Source organism: Drosophila innubila (genome assembly GCF_004354385.1).
Source record: "Drosophila innubila isolate TH190305 chromosome 3R unlocalized genomic scaffold, UK_Dinn_1.0 2_E_3R, whole genome shotgun sequence".
Classification (NCBI taxonomy): domain Eukaryota; kingdom Metazoa; phylum Arthropoda; class Insecta; order Diptera; family Drosophilidae; genus Drosophila; species Drosophila innubila.
This window is the reverse complement of record NW_022995380.1, coordinates 29490113-29508934: the sequence shown is the minus strand read 5'-3', so window position 1 is coordinate 29508934 and position 18822 is coordinate 29490113. Positions and strand designations below refer to the sequence as shown.

Here is an 18822-nt window from a genome sequence, read left to right as displayed (position 1 = left end):
CACAAACCCACCCTAGTATTTAAAGTCAACGAATTGCATAAATAAATTTCGACATGCACTGTGATTCCAGGGCGGTTCCACGTTTAGAGCAATCCGAAGTACTTGTATCTTATAAATACATGTACATATACATATAAATAAATAGTTTCGTAATTCTTTCATTGTATGCACGTATATACCTGAAACTATATTATCATAAAACATTTCAAGGGCCTGATATATGGTATATACAAATTAACTAAAATTCTTTTAGTGTATGTCAAACTTATAAGTCCCAAGAATCCTATGAGTTAGTCACAGTTTGTTCTCAAATAGCAGTCCATATTCTAATAACAATTAAAATAAATATACTTTGATTAATCAATTAGTATTTGTTTAGTTATACATTTGCTTGTTAATTTACTCAAAATATAATTTTAACAGAAATTTATTTGTAGCTTACATACTTATTTTAAAAAAAGCTTATAAGATATTTGTTTTTGTTAGATCCTAAATTTGTAGGGTATTTATGTTATTACTTTGTAGGGTGCTAAGCAGCTTATCAAGTACAAATACCTTCGAATAGGCTTATATTGTTGTAATGTGTTTTTAAAGTTAATGAACTTGAACAAGCCGCATTCACCGGTAAAATGTAAATTGCAAGAACCGTTCGTTGAACTTAATTAATAGAATGCGTATGCATATGTGATTGATTCTAATACACACGAGTATGTACATTGTATATATGTATTTACATACATCTGTATCGCAACACATGTTACCTTTAAAAGCCAGACTATTTTATCTATTATAATATAATTGAGAGACTATATATATTTTTTTGTAAGCAAACAGCAGAAGAAATAAATAGTAACTATTTTAATTGAATAATAAAATCAGTACGTACTATTCTTATCTTTTTTACATTTTATTTTTATTATATTTTAACTTTTAAGTTAAAAATTCAAAATATAACAAGACTTATATATTAAATTGTAAGATTAATTTTTAGTTTAAAATCATATTCTCAAAGCTTATTAATATTTTTATTGACTGTTTATTTGCGGTAACAAATTTATAAAGTACAAAAATATATAAGTCCTTTAAACCAACTATTTATTCAAGGTATAAAAATTCATACTTTAACATTACATGTTTTACAGGAAAATTGCCAGCATTTTTATTGCATTCTCTCTGTCAATAATAAACTTAGGTCAACCATAATATACTATAACACATTTTCTGTACATTTAGATAGAGATACATTTATATCAAAATAATTCTTGTATCAATATAAATAAATGAAAATGTAATAATTTGAGTACTAAATAATCTTGTTATTTTCGTACTAATTTGGCATATTTTAAAGGAATATTTCAAGAAATTTTTTGAAATTGTTTTATCACACCAACTCAAACAAGGACTATCAATGATTGTTGCTAATAATTTGCAAAAGTGGCATATGTATGTGTGAGTGATTCGCATATTTGGGTGAATTGCCCAGAGGCAACTTATTCTAGCCGACGGTGTCAAATAACACATTTATTGTGAGCCTGAGTCAGGACATAGCTTTACCGTTGTTATCTATGCAAATGGCCAGCTTGAGCTTAGGTCTGTTACACAGGATTGAGATTGAGCCCAAGTATATCCAGTAATCCTTAGAAGAACATAACTTGACTTTGTCCTGACAGTGATAAGCGATGGGAGAAGTGCATAGTATGTGACAAAAAGATGAGCATGTATTTATTATTCTACCTCAGAGAAATGCACAGAATATTTGTTACATGAAAGTATATAACACTAAAGAGAATTATTAAAACTTAATTTGGTATTATTGCATTAATACTTAACTTGAAATAAACCAAACAATTTAGAAACAATACACAATACCAGGTATAAATGAATAAGGTTGGCTGGTTGTTTTTTTTTTAATGAAAATAAATTTAATTTTCCACATAATCTTCTTTTGGAACAATTCACTTTATCTGAAGGTCCTCCAACTTTTTTTTTATTTTCAAATAATAAGAGGTCAAGGTCCTCTAAATTGAAATTAGAGATAATCTAAATTAAAAGATAACCTTTTCTGCCATTTTAATCTTACACAAACTATAATTTAGCGTAATATATGGAATTAGTCAATCAAAAATGTTAACAATTTAATTATAAGTCAACTGTGAATTCAGTAAATTTAAATATATTATTCCAAATTACATAATAAACTTTTTCGACTGTACAATATTATTGGATTACATTTGAGAAAATCTAGAAAAAATTCTAAATTCAATATGAACATTTTTTAATCTAAATATATTTGTTAAATATTTAAATAAATTATAAAAAGTATAATTTTTAAGTTGAATAAAGTAATGACAACTTATAGAAAACATATTTATTTAATTAACTTTTCTGAATTTTTAAACCAAAAATAACATGACTAAACTAAATGTGACACTAATAATTTCAATTTGGTTTTAATATATATTCATATTAGATTTGACAATCAAAAATGATTCTAGTTAAATTAGTCAAACTATTTAAATTAGTGTTTCATATTTTGTTTTAATTTGGCAAAATCAAATATGACTGTATTTGTATTAAGTAATAAAAAATATTAAAAAGCAGGAAAAGAAAGAATTAGCATCATGTATTATGCATTAATACAATGATCGACTTGATCGACTAAGAAATTTGAGCTTGGCCCCTAAAACCCGTAAACCGGTTTCCCAAATGAGCTGGTCAAAAGCCGAACTGTGCCTCCGAATTGAGGGAATTTTAAAACGCTTTTGAGAACGAATAATCGTAAGTTCAAGATCAGGTCTCACTCTCTCTCTCTGTTATCAGAGCCAAGCACAAGCTTTAATTAAAAAGAGAGAGGGAGAGAGAGAGAGTGGGAAGCTTTCACTCAAAAGCTCGGTCAGTTCGTGCCATGTATCGGATTGGCCCGAAGCTCTTGAAGGCAGTCGTAATTGAAATTCGATCGCGTTCACAACTCTCGACTTGCCGCTTCGAGGTACTTGAAAAACGGGCTTACAAATTTTGTGAGAGAAAGATTAATACTAAAGCGATAATCAACAGTTTTGTGAGTTGGGATTTTTGACCAAAAGTCAAGGTTATCGCTTAACTGTTCAAGACTCTTAGTCAGGTTAGTCAATGTTTCTATAGCTTCATCATATTTTAATTGGCAAAGGTTTATTTTTTCACTATAAACGCTGGGGAAATCCGCTTAAAAGCTTGAATTACATTTGACGTCATTTAATCTACATTTGTTGTCATTTCTTATTGATAACTTGTCTATTTATGTCATTCACACGTTGCTAATTATAAACAAATTTCACAGGGACAATCAAAACTTGCTCTCATAGCTGATGTTATTCATTCCGGCCAGATTGGAAACGAGTCAAACGGGATTCACAGGTTTTCCATTAGAATATTTCCCCAGCTAATCAACAAAATACTGTTATTAGCATTTATTGGGGGAATATGAGTACACTGAAAAAAAAAAATAAAGACTCGTCTTGGTTTTCGAGAGTAATATGCTATTCTTATTGGAAAAATGATTTTTTCAAAAAATATGGCTTTTGTTTTCTACAATGTAAAACCATTATATGAAGAGCAGCAATTTTAATAAATTTCTGAAAAGCAGAATTTTTTTTTTAAGTGTAACTTCCAAAATTTGTGAGCTAGTTGTCACTACATTTTCTAAAATCCAGAAAATTTGCCATAAAAACATAAAAAATAGTATTTTGCGTTTAAGACTGAACTCTAATAATAAAAAAAATTTTCCGAAAGTTAAAAAAAGTTTAACAGAAATATTAATAATATCAAAAAAAATAACTGAAAGCGGTTAGAAAATTATTCAAATTTTATTTCTTACAAGTTTTTAAAAATAAATAACTGAAAAGACTTATTTTGTAAAATTTAAGAAATAATATTTCCAAAAATTCGCCTGTTAAAATAATTATTTCTTTAAATAAAAACAAAGTTTTTGTAAAAAATAAATTTATTATAAATGAAGGCAATATATTTTCTGAGTGTATCAAATTATAACTATCTTTAATTTATTTTTGCAGAACAAGATGGGAAGAACGTCGTATGGACTAAGACTGGTTATTCTAGCTGCTTTGTTGGCTTGTGGCAATGCTGCTCCACAGCAGGTGTCGAATGTGGATAGAAATATTCAGGATATATTCAACACGAGTCCCGGAGTGAATCAGCCGTCGGGACCAGGTGGCTTTGCCCAGGTGGTGACTCCGGTGCCCATCGATCCCTCGAGTCCAGTGATCAACTTTAACTCGATCAGTGGCAAGCAGGCAAATTGCAATTGTGTGCCGTACTATATGTGTGATCCGTCGACGAACAGCATCACGGAGGATGGATCCTTTGATGGCTTTGGCTTGATTGATGTTCGCTTTGGCGACGATGATCCTGTGTGTCCCACATCCGTGGATGTTTGCTGTGCTGGAAATCGCACACGCTCTGAGGTCTTAAATCCGACTCCCTTGGACCAGAGACCCAATCAACCACGTGGCTGTGGCATTCGCAATCTGGGTGGCTTGGACTTCAAGTTGACGGGCGCGACACAGAATGAGGCCGGATTTGGCGAGTTCCCCTGGACGGTGGCCCTGCTGCATGCCGATAATTCCAGTTACTTCTGTGGCGGCTCACTGATTCATCCCCAAGTGGTGCTCACAGCGGTGCATTGTCTGCAGCCACATGCACCCGGCTCCTTTGTGGTGCGAGCTGGTGAATGGGATGCACAGACAACGAAGGAGCGTTTGCCCTACCAGGAGCGTGCGGTTCAGCGCATCATCACACATCCGCAGTTCAATGTGAGGAATGTGGCCAACGATTTTGCCCTCGTCATTCTAACGCAGGAATTCACTTTGGATGATCACATCAATGTGGTTTGTCTGCCTGCCCAGGGCGCTTCCCCCGCTGCCCGCACCACCTGCTTCTCCACCGGCTGGGGCAAGGATGTCTTTGGTGCCGCCGGCAAATTCAGCGTTATCATGAAGCGAGTGCCACTGCCAGTCGTGGACTTCAATACCTGCCAGACGCAGCTGCGTGGCACTCGACTTGGCCCGAAATTCGGCCTGGATCGCTCATTCATGTGCGCGGGCGGACAGCGAGGTGTCGACACCTGTCAGGGCGACGGAGGTGCCCCGCTTGCCTGCCCCATTGGACTTGCCACCGACAATCGATACCAGCAAAGCGGCATTGTTGCATGGGGCATTGGTTGCAACGATAATATTCCAGCCGCCTATGCCAATGTCGCCTTGGCTCGCACCTGGATTGACCAGCAAATGTTGGCCAACGGCTTTGGCACCAGCACCTACTCAACCTAAGCGCCATTCCCTATTCCCCCCACTACTCTACGAATATGTTAGGAAAATGTCTAAAATAAATAAAGTTTTATCTATCAACTACAAGTGTTGAGTGTTAGCGGCAAGTTTTTTTTAACGAAATTAATAAAATTTGAATGCAGAATGAATTTAGAGACCAAACCATTACCAAAATGACATTCCGTGTAAAAATCGGGTCAGTTTTGATCAAGTTATGACAGTTTGAAGATGATCAGACTTTGGATTAAGCAACTTTACAAGTAGAAATTTTGGTCCAATTTTGGATGATATTTTACAGAAATTGGAAACGTCTCAAAATCAAATTTAAAGTGTTGTTTTATACTAATTATGATATAAGAAATCTATTAGAAGGAAAAACTTGGGATTTAAAATTTTCAATTTTCAAAATTTCAAAGGGGGGACCCTTAGCATCGAAACCGGTTTTCAGAGGGCAAATAATTTTTTTAACGAAATTAATAAAATTTGAATGCAATATGAATTTGGAGACCAAACCATGACCAAAATGGTATTCCGTTTATAAATCGGTTAAGTTTTGATCAAGTTATGACAGTTTGAAGTTGGTCAGATCTTTGACCTAACAACTTTTAAAATAATTTTTGTTTTAAGTTGGATTGAGTTTATTTTAAGTTATAAAATTTTTCAATAATATCCAATTAAATTAAACGTTTTAAGTTTCAATAGAAACAGACAGATGAAACTTTAGCAAATTCCAATGAACGAGCTAAGTAAAATAAAATCTGAATGTGTTCACAAACATTTGGTATTAAGAAAATCTTTATGGGGTTTTTTAAGCTGCAACTTTTCTTTCTTTGACTTCATTCAAATCTTGAAGTTTTGATGCCAAAAATAGTGTAGACAAAGGAGGCAGCTTTAATTAAGAACTCCGTCGGCATCAAATTAAGTTAAAGATGCAAGCAAATGTGTCCTTAGACCGAAATGGTGTCAAAATTCTTGTCACTTCAAACACGCCCACAAAGTGTTGCAATTATATTTGTCATGCATGCAGAGCGCAGCATCTGCGGGTAGCCAGCAGAGCAAACACACATAGATACACACACACACAGTCACACACACACACACACACAGACATACATACATACAGTGAAGCCAAAGGCAGCAAAAGCGCCGGAGATGCCTGAAATGGTGACGGGTAGCGACAATGCTGCCACAGTCTGCACCTGCCTGCTTTTGAGTCTGAGTTGCAGCATCTGCATGCGGATGCCACTGCCGCATGCTGCATGCCACGGCTGCTGCTGCCACTGTCGACAGTGCTGCCAGCAGCTGCTGCTGCCAAGTCGAGTCTCATTTCAGCTTTGTCCGTCCGCGTCGCGTTGCTCGTTAAGCGTGCCTCATGGAAGCTGTAGTTAGTAGGTAGAAGATGACTGTGAGTCACTGTGCAACTGCAACTGCAACTGTAAATGTAACTGTAACTGTAACATAACATGTGCTTAACCCAAAAGCAGACGCACCCACCCTCTTTCGCTGCAACATATAACCCCCCGCACAGTGGGAAAAACATGTACATTATCTTATAATAATCCAAAATTTTAATTTTATAAAATAAATGTAAAATTTTTCTTAAAATTTAGCTGCAAATTTATACTGCAGTCAAATCACTATTTTTAAAATGAATAATAAATAAAAATTCTGTTTTCGCATGCAAAAACAATATATTTCCAATCCTAGCAAATATTTTTTTTCAGTGTTAAATTTTGTTGTACATGTCTTAAAGACAGTTTCAAATGTATTTTCGAGTCTGATCTACTTTTGGATCCTAATAAGGAACCCACATAAAAAAAATATAATTTTTTTGTTTTGTTTAATTTTTTTTACTTATTTAAAGTTAATTTTTTTACTTACAAAATAATAAATGATAAAAAAAAAATTATCTCTAAAAGCTCTATGATAAACAGACATTCAAGTGTGTTCCAAAAATCTCTAGAGAAAAGAAATGTTTTACAAAACAAGCGTTTGAAATGTTGGTGTTCCATAAATAACAGAGATTTAATTTTTGTGGACATTTTCATGCATTATTATTCCTTTTAAAAGATACTTTAATTCAGTTTCATAAATATTAAATTTTGTCAAGTCTCACAATAATTTTTTAAACATTTGAAAGCAATTGTTGCATGTTTTCAGTAACACTAGCAATTGATTAGAGATTTGTAGAGCACACCTGATAGAAAAAAATGCGAAATAATAATATTTTATTTTATTTTATTTTATAGCATTTTGGCCCACTGTGCCCCGTTCCCCTCTGACATGTTACAGCCTAATTGCAGTTTTTCAAATGTTGCAGTTGCTTCCGAAAAAATTAGGGTCATGGAATTTTAAAGGCGACCCTTTGCTATTGGAGTACAAGTAGCTTAAAGGGGCACAAACGGCTGGCGGGGCGGAGGGTAGCAAAAAGGAGGAGGGGGGACGGATGTAATATGAGTATGCCAAGAAAATGCCATGCGATGGAAATATTCGTTACGTGGAAGCACTTAAGCTTTTGTTTAAACGAAATTCTCGCTGTAATCCAATGACACTTTGAGCGAAAAACGAAAACTTAACTGATTAGATAAAAGCTAGCACATTTAATCGCATAGGATTTTCAGCTAGTTGTTAGTCAAGTGTCATTGGGTTATGGGCAAAAACTTAAATGAGCCTCGCTTTGAGGTTGAACAAGTAAGGAGTCGAGTCCGGAATAGATATGATTGGCATAACGACGTCAGTCAGCTGCGGCTGTAATAAGTTAAAGAGCATTTACCAGCAGATACGCCAGTTTTCCATCCATCCCCTCTTTCCACGCCCACACACTCATCTTCACACTGACTATGAGCACTTACCCCCAAATCCTTGACTGGTAGCAAGTCGATGGCATGACTCTGGCAATGGAGAAACTTTCAGCAGGCTGCATAAATTCCATAAGGACGCCGATGCCAACCTGTTCTGCTCCCCGCCCTTCTTCGCTCTCAACTTTGCAAACGCCCCTCGCCCGCAATGACTATGCCGTTGATGTTGCTGGTGCTTAGGCGTCGTAAAATAGTTAAAATATTTGCGGAACTTTTCTCGACTTAATGAGGGCTTAAATGGCTTGCATATTCGCATATGCAATTGTTGGCAACCGCTTTCCATCAACTCATCAAATTATGGACCAGAAATAAATGAAAATTTCAAGGGAAAATAAAGCGACTCAGAGTCCGGAATTAAAATGAAAGACAGGTTACATTCCTTACAATTTAAAATATTTGCAATCCAATTAAAACTTAAATAAATAAATACCTTTGCTTTAGATATAATATTACTTACATATTTGTAAGTCAATTAAAAAATAAATAAAAATTCACAGAAAGTTTAATAGCCACAATTTTCGATAAATTGTTGCTAAGATAACTCATTAAATTATGGACCAGAAATAAATGCGTATTTCAAGGGAAATAAAGCGACTCAGAGTCCGGAATAAAAATAAAAGACAGGTTACATTTCTTTAAATTCAAAAATACTAAAATATTTGTAATCCAATTAAAACATAAATAAAAATAGAAGTTTGCTTTAGATATAATATTACTTACACATTTGTAAGCAAATTAAAAAATAAATAAAAAATCACAGAAAGGTTAAAAGCCACAATTTTTGATAAATTGTTCCTAAGATAACTCATCAAATTATGGACCAGAAATAAATGAAAATTTCAAGGGAAAATAAAGCGACTAAGAGTCCGGAATCAAAATGAAAGACAGGTTACATTCCTTTAAATTCAACAATACTATGTTACAATATTTGCAATCCAATTAAAAATTAATAAAAATACAACTTTGCTTTACATATAATATTACTTACATATTTTTAATCCAATTAAAAAATAAATAAAAATTCACAGAAAGGTTAAAAGCCACATTTATCGATCTATTGTTCTAAGATATTTATCCTTTCGCCTTTAATTAAAATTCATCAGCATGTAAAGGACAATTTGTGAGATTGGTTAATATATCTAAGAAAGAACAAACTTATTCATACTAACGTTTGTTATTTGCACTTTTGCCTTAAATTTGAGTTGCAGTTCAAATTTTCCAAAAATCCACTACATTGTAAGGAATCTATAGAATCGAATATGAATTTTGTAAAGTGGAAGCGCGGCATAAACAAAAACTGGTTCACTTTACAATTTGCAGCATGTTGACGTGGTGGAAACTCACGACTTACAAATGAAAATTAAACTTTTCCCTGGAACTAAAACACAAAACTAGAAGCAAAAACTGATGGCAGCTGCTGACTGTGGACTGTGATTGGCAAGGGGAGAGCTTCACGGAAATGCGGAAAAGTCGGAAAAGCGGACAAGCCGCCCGGTGTACGAATACGTGAAAGAAAAGATGAAATTCTCGTTGCAGGAAAATGTTCCATTAATTTTTACATACAATGACCTGAATCAGCGTTTTTGGTGCTTCGTCTCCTTTTGGTCCTGATACTAGCAATAGGAATGTGGCTGACAGTGTGGCACTGTGGGCGGTGGGATGTGGGCGTGGCCTGACTAGGGGCCAGTGACTTAACCAATTACAATGGGGATGCGAATGCAGACGTGAGTGCGGCTAAAGCTCGCTTCCCAATGAATTGGGGCTCAGGTGGGAGTTTTCGCATTGCCATTGCAGCACAGAACACAGCATGCAATAAGCTGAAGCTGAAGCTGAACCTGGAAACGGAGACGGAGACGGAGATGGACACGGAGACGGAGATGGAGATGAAGCTGCTGTTGGTGCTGAAGCTGAAAAGCGTCGCTTCGAACGTGCAAAGAATCTAAAACAATTTGAAAAAAATAAGGCTGTGGATAGCATCCTGGGAATGTGCGGAAAGCATCAAATTAAACACGCTTTAACACACCGATGAGATAATACTCTATTACAATATCTTAAACAAGGTATTATTTCGTTTATCTACAAAATTTTAACATATATTGATCATTGCGAATATTGCACTTTTCCTAGAAGTGTTTAAAAATTTCTTTAAGTGCCAGAAATTTTCTAAAAATCAAAATTCCGCAGCAAAAAAACTTGTAATTAAAAAAAACAAATTAGGAAGACAAAATAATTAATTAGAATATTTTATATTGTGATAGCATAAATTAGAAAAATTATTATTAAATAAAATTTATTAAAAATTGTTTGCATTTATCCGGAGTAAGAAATATCTAAGCCAATATTTTCAAATATTAATGTTAGCTTAATTTTGTATTTTTGAAGTTTTTTATTCTTTGAAGTTTCTGGTTTTTGAATGATTTTTTCCTTGTTTATTTTAATCTTTTTAAAATTTAATCTTAGTTCTTTGATAAAATTTAAGAAGACATTGAAAAACCACCCCATAGTCTTACACAAATGTTTTAAATTTGTATCAGGCATAAGAAAACATGCTACAATAAAAAGTTTTTAGTTTGGAATATTCTTTTTCTTTTAAATTGAGTTTAGTCAAAAATTGAAAACGTTGCATAAGAAAAAAGAAAATGAATATGCTGACTTAGTTAGTTAGTGTAAATGACTCAGCTGTCCGGTCAAGTCACTCCCAATTGTGCTAGCCTTTCATTTGTAGCAGCCAACTAAAGGAAGACACTGTTAACCAAATTATTTAGTTGTAGTTGTAGTTGCTAGCACTGTTTGCTGAAGCGGCAAAGCCAAAGGTCAAGAGTCGGACAATGCCTTCAAATTTATGCATTGCTTTAACTATGCTCACCTGAAATCTAAATGAATACGAGTACTCGTTTCCAAATTCAAATTTAATTGAATAGATACCTGAATAAAGTACTACTAATGCCTCCGTTTAAAAGTTTTCTTTTATATTTAGAAACGTCTCTTTATTATATTCATATGAATGAAGTACGATAAATCGCTCCATCTATAAATTGTTTCCTTTGTAAGTTGTTTATAAAAACGCATGATAAAAATCTATGTATTCTATTCATATGAATGAAATATTACAAATCTTTCTCACTCTCGACAAAAGTTGTTTATTCCAATCAACATCATTTTTGTTATAGTGTTAAGTTGTGATTTTTTTTGTATGTATATAAATGAATAAACACATAAATTCAGTGAGTTTTATAATACACATAGATACCATTATATAGATATTTATGAATGTGTATTGAAATAAAAAACCGAACTTAAAAACCAAGTGCTTTAACATTTTTGTTCTCTCTTTCTCTTTTATTATTATTTGTCTGATTTAACGAAACGAAATACAATTCGGAAAATCGTTGGAAATTGCCAATGTGGGAAGGGGGAGGGGGGGGGGAGAAAGCACCCCTCTGTGCTGTGGGTGACCGACAGGGTACGTAAATATACATATGTGAGATATGTATGTATTAAAATATGTACATATACTCGCATATATACAAAAAAATATTTGCAGAAGCTTGCCCGCGAATTTTTGTTATTTATCATACCCTGCATCCATAAAAGGGGAAAATTAAAGGTACTGAATAAAGCTGTAATAATGTACACGGGCATTTTTCTGGGTTTAAAAAATGTAAATTTATTTATTTAATGTTAACTTAAAGCAATTGACTATTTTAAATTGAAAAGAAAATTAAAAAGCAAGACTTAAATTAGCAATTAAATTAAATTGTATTAAATAAGTTAAATTGAAGGATTACTAGACATATATAATATTTTTATTATTTTCAGCAGCAAAGATAAATAAATAAATGAATGAAACCAATAAAAACATAAATAAAATATTTAATAAAAAATAAATAAAGAAATAATTTAGTATAGAAAAATAATTAGTTAATTTAACGAAACATTTAATAAATAATAATAACAATAATAATGAAAAGTCTGGGTTATTAAATGTCAACTAATATATTCTTACATCATATGCTCAGTTTATATAGGGTATATTTAAGTCTACTTATTTCGAGTAATGCACACTAACTTATTTATTATGTATGTGCATATATCTGTTGTTGTTGTTGCTGATGTCGCTGCTGCTGTTGGTTACTTTAACAATGTTTTATGGTTTTGGCAGCATTTAAACAACGAATTCATTAAATTTTAGCACATATAGTATATAAATGCCATACGCCCCGTTGTCCGATATCCATGTTGTAAATTGAACAGCATTCTTGTGGATCGATATGTACATAAATACACAAGACTTGTACATCGAGTCGTATACGCAATGTTGAGTATTTAATTGTTAGCATATTTGTTATATGTTTATGTACTTGCAGATAAAACAGATTTCAACTTCTAACATCTAAATATTTGAGTGATGCATAGAAATATGTTTTATGTTTTTCAATGTTTGCTTTATTATCTTATTGCTTTGTCCTGTTCCTGTTCGAGTCCTCGTTCTGGTCTTGTTTTGTGGCATGGCATGGCGTTTCATTAAGTGTAATATTGTTCGCTTCTCATTTGCAGAAGGAATTTATTGCAAAGTGCTTGTGGCTATTTAACGTTTTTAATTGAAAAAGTTCTGTTTTTGTTGTCGTATCCTGGAGTCTCTCGCTTTCTAGAAGTACTTACTAGTTGGCTTCCTGGCTTCTCATTGGGGCCCGCAGATAGGTTGGTCACTGCTGGCAACGGTGTTTCTTAGTCGTAGTTCTTTAGTTCCAAGTTGCTGTCGCTGTCAACGACAACTACTTGCAGCCACTTATCATAATTAGCCCTCTGATGGTGCGCTGCTAGTGCAAATGGAGAAGTTTTCCCTCAATATACATACTTTTGCTGACGAGAGGTGCCCACTTGGGCCGCAGCCACAGTGCCATTAACAACTCATTGCCAATGGGTGGATTGGCTGGCCTATACAAATGGCCAGCATCTTGGTTTTCCCAACAACAAAAAAATACTCCTGAAAATACATACATTTTCATAACAGACGAAAGAACAAACGAATGAGAGAGATAGAGAGAGAGAGAGATTGATAGTGAGAGATTCAGTCAAACAGTCAGTCATTCAGTCAGTACACTTATTCATATTGTTTGTACGAGCTGCTTCATCATTATTGACAGACGTAATCAATTGCAGTCCATTAGACTTTGCAATCGGTTGCAGACAATGTATAAAGGACAAAGGACAAAGGAGAAAGGAGAAAGGAAAAAGCAGGCAAAATCCCTAACACAATTACAACTGAGCATGGATAATATCTGTTACTTTTCTGTTTTCTTATAGTACAATAGTGTTTCTTCTCCCTGCCATTTCTCATCATCATTGCTGCTCTTAACACTTCATCATTTCAGTTAATGTAAAGAATAAAGTACAATAATTTATGCAGCATTCAAATACTTTCAATATTAACACTGTTGAAGTTTATTGAAGCAATTGAGAATTATTTAAAGATAGTGAAACTTATCATTGCCATTTTCATATAGTTCAAATTATTGGGAATGCTCTAGAGATCTCCAACATTAACAAATATTACGTATACGTATAAGTGTCAACTTAGTTGTTTGAAATTTTACTGAATTGAAAATTTATTATTTTAATTGAAGTAAATGGCGTGAAATACGTTTTAAAAAAATTTGTTTTATTGTATAAAATATAAAACTAATTCATAATATTTTTGAAATATAAAATGTCTGTCCGAAAAATTTAATTCTTAGCATATCAGAAATAAAAATCAATTAACATAGAAATCTTTATAGAATTATGAAACGCACTATTATATGCTTTCAAATTTAATATTAAAATTCTTAATTCTTCTTCTCTTAAATCGACTACTTATATTAGATTTGAAATAAATAATTAATTTTAATAAACCAAACAAAAAGAAGTATTTTGTACAAATATGGTGGAGTAATTTATTTGTATAATGTTAAAAAATATTAATCAACAGCTTACCTTCTTAAATTCCAAATGGTATACGTTTTTGGTTACCAACTTGAAATTCCAAATGGTATTCTTCTATAAAACATGTCTCCACATCACCATGGGTGCTCTATTTCTCTTTCTCTCTCTCTCTCTATCTCTCTCTTTAATTCTCTCTGTTTTTTACGCTTTGCAAAAACTGTTCCTCCAATTCCTGTTATTTATTTCCTTTTCTGCAATTGCAATTATTGCTATTAATTGAGAATTGCAATTACTTTGTAAAAGACAATCAATTTATTTTTGTATCCTCTGTCTAATTTGATATTGATAGATAACTCACCATTAACGATAGAAAATTACAATGCATTAAGTTCAATAATAATACGTATATTCGTTTATTACCCTGTGTCTTTTATGATTTAATCCCAAAAATTATAAATAAAAGGTAACAGAATGTTTACATTTGCTTTTCATTTTGTTTACTTCTGTTCAATCTGAATAAGCCCATTTAATTTATTAAACAATATTTGTTCTGGTCTCGCGTTCTTATAAAAATGTTTTAATTCGTATTTACTTTTTTTTTTTTTTGGCAAATAAACACAAAATAAACACTATGTCGTATAGTATTGGACTGGAAGAAACAATTACAATTACAATTACGAATACCAATACCAATACAATTAAAATTACACTTACAATTGCAAAGGCAAACAAATAGATGAGCTATTTGCAAGTACGTGTTTGGGTGTATGAGTATGAGAATGAGTATGAGTATGAATGTCAATTCATATTCATTCTCATTCTCGGCTTTTGTTTAACAATTTCTAAAGGCTTTCAACTATTCTTGAAGTATGATTTCAATTCAATTCATTTTGTTTCATTTCTTTATTCACTATGAACGAGTATATTTAACGGTGATAGCACATTTTATATGTGAAAGGTATTTATTAATTGATGTATTTATTGTACATACTCTTACTCATATTTGTATCTATGGAAACAGCATTGAATCTCTGAAACCTGCTGTTCCATCAAATACATCTCATTTTAGTCATCTTACAGATGCAGGCATCTTAATCTTATAAATTAACATAATATTTTCAATAAATTTGGTTTGATGTTTAGAGGAGCAATTAAAAAATATCAATTTGGTTTTTTTTTAATACAAAACTGCAAACCGGAATTGGAATCAGTTATATTAATTGAAACTATTTTAATATCTGCTTAGTACTTCGAATTAGAACAAAATATTAAATATTTATTGGAAAATAAAAAAATTAAGTCGTGAAATTTTTATTTTGTCATAATAAATACTAGACTTACTTTGACACTTGTTTGCATACTTTATATAAAGTATTCAGTATATTATATTCGACTAAAATGAGTGTATTCATACACATGCTAATTCGTAACTTTCTTAATAAGTTACCAATTTTTTGGTTTTTGGTTGGTTGGTTAAGGCAAATAAAACTCTCAAGTTGTGCTCCTTAATGGATCTTGATCTTGACATATTTTTTGTTTTTTTTTTAAGACTAATTTATTATGTAAACTTCATGCGTTTGCTTAGGGACTAGAAATTCATGAAATATGAGTACTATCATCGTATGTGTTTACTGTATTATACTAGATACATTTACCAATGGTTGGCATTAAAATTTATACTATATACTCGTATGTGGATTTTTCTAGATGCTTTAAAATAATTTTAAACTCTATTCTCTTCAAGTTGTCGGCTTATTTCATTGAAGGTAATTTGATTTAATTACGGAAGATAGCCTCTAAATTGCTATACTATAATTAACCGTAGAAATATGAATGCGTTAGATTAAATTTTTAAATTTTACTAACTTGATTCGATTAGCTAGAGATTAGAGAACGTTGAGTGAATGAGTCTTACATTATTTACAAGTAGAAGAGGTCCTCATCTTGGGGCAGCTTCTTTTGGTATTTGGTACCATCGGGAGTTACGTCGCGATAATTGAGAAACTGATCCTAGAAGCATTGACTACGCCCAGACATGGACATGGTGGGCGTGGTTGTCGTCGTCTGACGCGACAGTGAGTCACTGCCGGAGTTCGGCGGTTTCTGGCCATGTCCAGTGTTGGCCAAGTGCAGGGAACCTGGTCCTGGCGAGGCAGTCACTGTGATCGCTGGTATGTCTGACTTGTTGCTGCCATTGGTGGGTGTTCCGGCCCGACTGCCAACGCCGGATTCGGTCAAGCCCATCGTGGCCGACATTGGCAGCATGTTGAAGTTCAGGTGCGGTTGCGGTCTTACCGCAATGGCGATTGGCAGCGAAGCCTTGCGGTTAAGCGAGTGTCATCCGTAGAAATACTGACCACTGCTCTCCGTCGACATGCCCCGTGCCAATGTCCGTGGCACCGTGCTGTCATAGTAGACGCCACTGCCACTGCCGCTGCCGGAGGCCAGCGAATGCGGTGGCATTCCCATTCCCATGCCCATGCCCATTCCAGTTCCCATGCCCGCCATTCCCGTCATTCCCGCCGGCGGAGGCGATGGCGAGCTCATCATTCCCATGCTAGTCGGTATCAGCGTCCTCCTCAGCGTTCCAGCGTGTGTGTGCTGATGTCCAGGCACCATTATAGTGCCACTTATATACGCCGGAGAGACGCCACCCAAACCGGAGTGACCCAGCATATGAGGACCTGTGAGGGACGAAAAAACATAGAAATATATTATACAGATTAGAGAAACTATCTTAAATTCATATCAAATGAAATATCAAATTTATATAAATATTAGTTGCTAACATAGTATATTTATTATTTAATTTAATTCCATCAAATACACATTTGTTAATGGCAAAACATCACATGCCTCCAAGCGTTATCAGATTGTTAGTCTATTGATTTAAGTAATCGAATACATTTTCGTTTAATTTATGTATTGCTTCTTTTTTATATTTTATAATAATAAAATACAGGTTCAGCAAATAAAATCAAAATTACTGCGCATTTTCACTTAATACTTTGCAGTTGAAGAATGAGCATATAAAATAATATAATATAATATAATGAAAAATAGTATAAAATAATTTAATACATATTATGTATGCATGAAAAACGTAAATTTATAAATGAAATTAATAATAATAAAAAATGGTAATTTTATAATTGGGTTTGTTACACAAATCTTTTTAGAGTTTGATGACAATTAATTTTGCAAGCGGATTTAATTTTTCGGTCTTTTCTTTGGAGTTCCAAAAATGTATCTTTATTATTTTAATTTTTAACCAAGTTTTTAATTTTTAGGCAATAAATAACTTCATTTAAAGATAATTGACGAGTTTTTGATTTTATTTTGATGACAATTAATTTTACAAGCGGATTTATTTTTTTTGACTTTTTTTTTGAGTTCCAAAAATGTATCTTTATTATTTTAAATTTTAGCCAAGTTTTTAATTTTTAGGCAATGAATAACTTCATTTAAAGATATTTGACAAGTTTTTTTTATTTTTAAAAAGAATTGATTTTAATTCAAATATTTTAACATTTTTAGGACATTTTAGAATTATTTTAACATTTTTAGGACCTTTTAGAACTTATCTGAATCTCAAGTTAACAAAATTTTTTTTATATAAGCATATATTTGTATCAGTTTTAATAAACAGAAGAGATGGACAAGGAAAAAGGAAAATCAATAGAAAAACTTCACTTTTTTACATTAAGTAAATATATATTTTAAATATACGGCCTGCAAAACAATATTTGGCTTTATAAAAATGTATTTCGAACCGTAATTAAAATTGTGCAGGCTTGTCGTCCGGTGTTTAAGTGAATCATCTTTGAGTTTGGGCAAAGTGAATGGAATGAATAATGAAATACTCACCAATAGTCATGGCTCCACTCACAGCCGGATGTCCCATGCTAGTATAAATGTTGCCCTGCGATGGAGGCGGTTGCATCAACACGCTGGTTGCCGTCGACGATGGGTGGTGCAACTGGGCACCCTGTAAGCCACCCTGTAGGCCACCGTAGTTGCAGTTGGGCGTCGGTGCGTATGTCATGTAGGTCTTTTGTATGCCAGTGTGTGTGTGTGTGTGGGTGTGTGTGTACGGGTGTGTGTTGGCCCAGACCAAACACAGTTGGCAATGCCATTTTGCGCCGCATGCAGATGACGGAGCACGGAGAACAACGACGATGTTGACGTTCAGGTTGACGGAGATGTCGACGATAAAGGAAACGGACATGAAAAGAGGCAGAGCAAAGAGTTAAGCCTGCGTGCATTTATCCTTGTTATTGGGAATGGCATTTCCGTTAAAAAGGCAACACGAATCTGTTCGCTTCTTTCCCATATTCTTTATCAAAAATTAAACACACTGCAATTCGTGTGATGTGCCGGAATTCGATTCAACTGTAACTTTGTCCATGTAGGAAATATCTTTTTAATTACTTTTAAGCTCGCTCTCTCACTCACTCTCTCACTTTCTCTGCCTTATGCAAACCTTGCAATTATCTACTTATATGTGTGTAGGGTCCTTTTTTTTTTGTTTGTAGTGGATTTTAAGAATCGGCCAGGCGATTGTTGTTGTAAATATCTTAACATTTGTACTTGTTATTTTCATCTTTTGTACCCGGATGAAACCTCAGGCGGTTGTCCGAACCGACGGAACGGACGCTACGCTCTGTACTCGTCCCGGGTGCAGTAATTTTAATTTTCCACCTTTCAGCAAACCATCA

The 18822-nt window shown here is 33.5% G+C and overlaps 2 protein-coding genes across 2 annotated transcripts; one reads left to right on the top strand and one right to left on the bottom strand.

Moving 5' to 3' along the window:
- Positions 1-2956: 2956 nt before the first annotated feature.
- Positions 2957-5408, top strand: LOC117791828 (phenoloxidase-activating factor 2). Its single transcript, XM_034631724.1, has 2 exons — positions 2957-2989; positions 4050-5408. The coding sequence occupies exon 2, from the start codon at positions 4056-4058 to the stop codon at positions 5322-5324; it is 1269 nt and encodes a 422-aa protein (XP_034487615.1). The 5' UTR covers positions 2957-2989; positions 4050-4055; the 3' UTR covers positions 5325-5408.
- A 10617-nt stretch (positions 5409-16025) lies between these two features.
- Positions 16026-18020, bottom strand: LOC117791464. Its single transcript, XM_034631225.1, has 2 exons — positions 17972-18020; positions 16026-16788 (listed from the first exon to the last, which is right to left on the bottom strand). Exons 1-2 carry the CDS (start codon positions 18006-18008, stop codon positions 16442-16444), a joined length of 384 nt encoding a protein of 127 aa, XP_034487116.1. The 5' UTR covers positions 18009-18020; the 3' UTR covers positions 16026-16441.
- Between the last annotated feature and the right edge of the window lie 802 nt (positions 18021-18822).

Excerpts from the sequence above, each read along its gene's own strand:
- LOC117791828 (XM_034631724.1), top strand. The coding sequence starts at position 4,056 with ATGGGAAGAACGTCGTATGGACTAAGACTGGTTATTCTAGCTGCTTTG.
- LOC117791464 (XM_034631225.1), bottom strand. The coding sequence starts at position 18,008 with ATGGGACATCCGGCTGTGAGTGGAGCCATGACTATTG. Across the intron at positions 16,789-17,971 it reads GAGTGGAGCCATGACTATTG|GTCCTCATATGCTGGGTCAC; the intron begins GTGAGTATTTCA and ends CGTCCCTCACAG.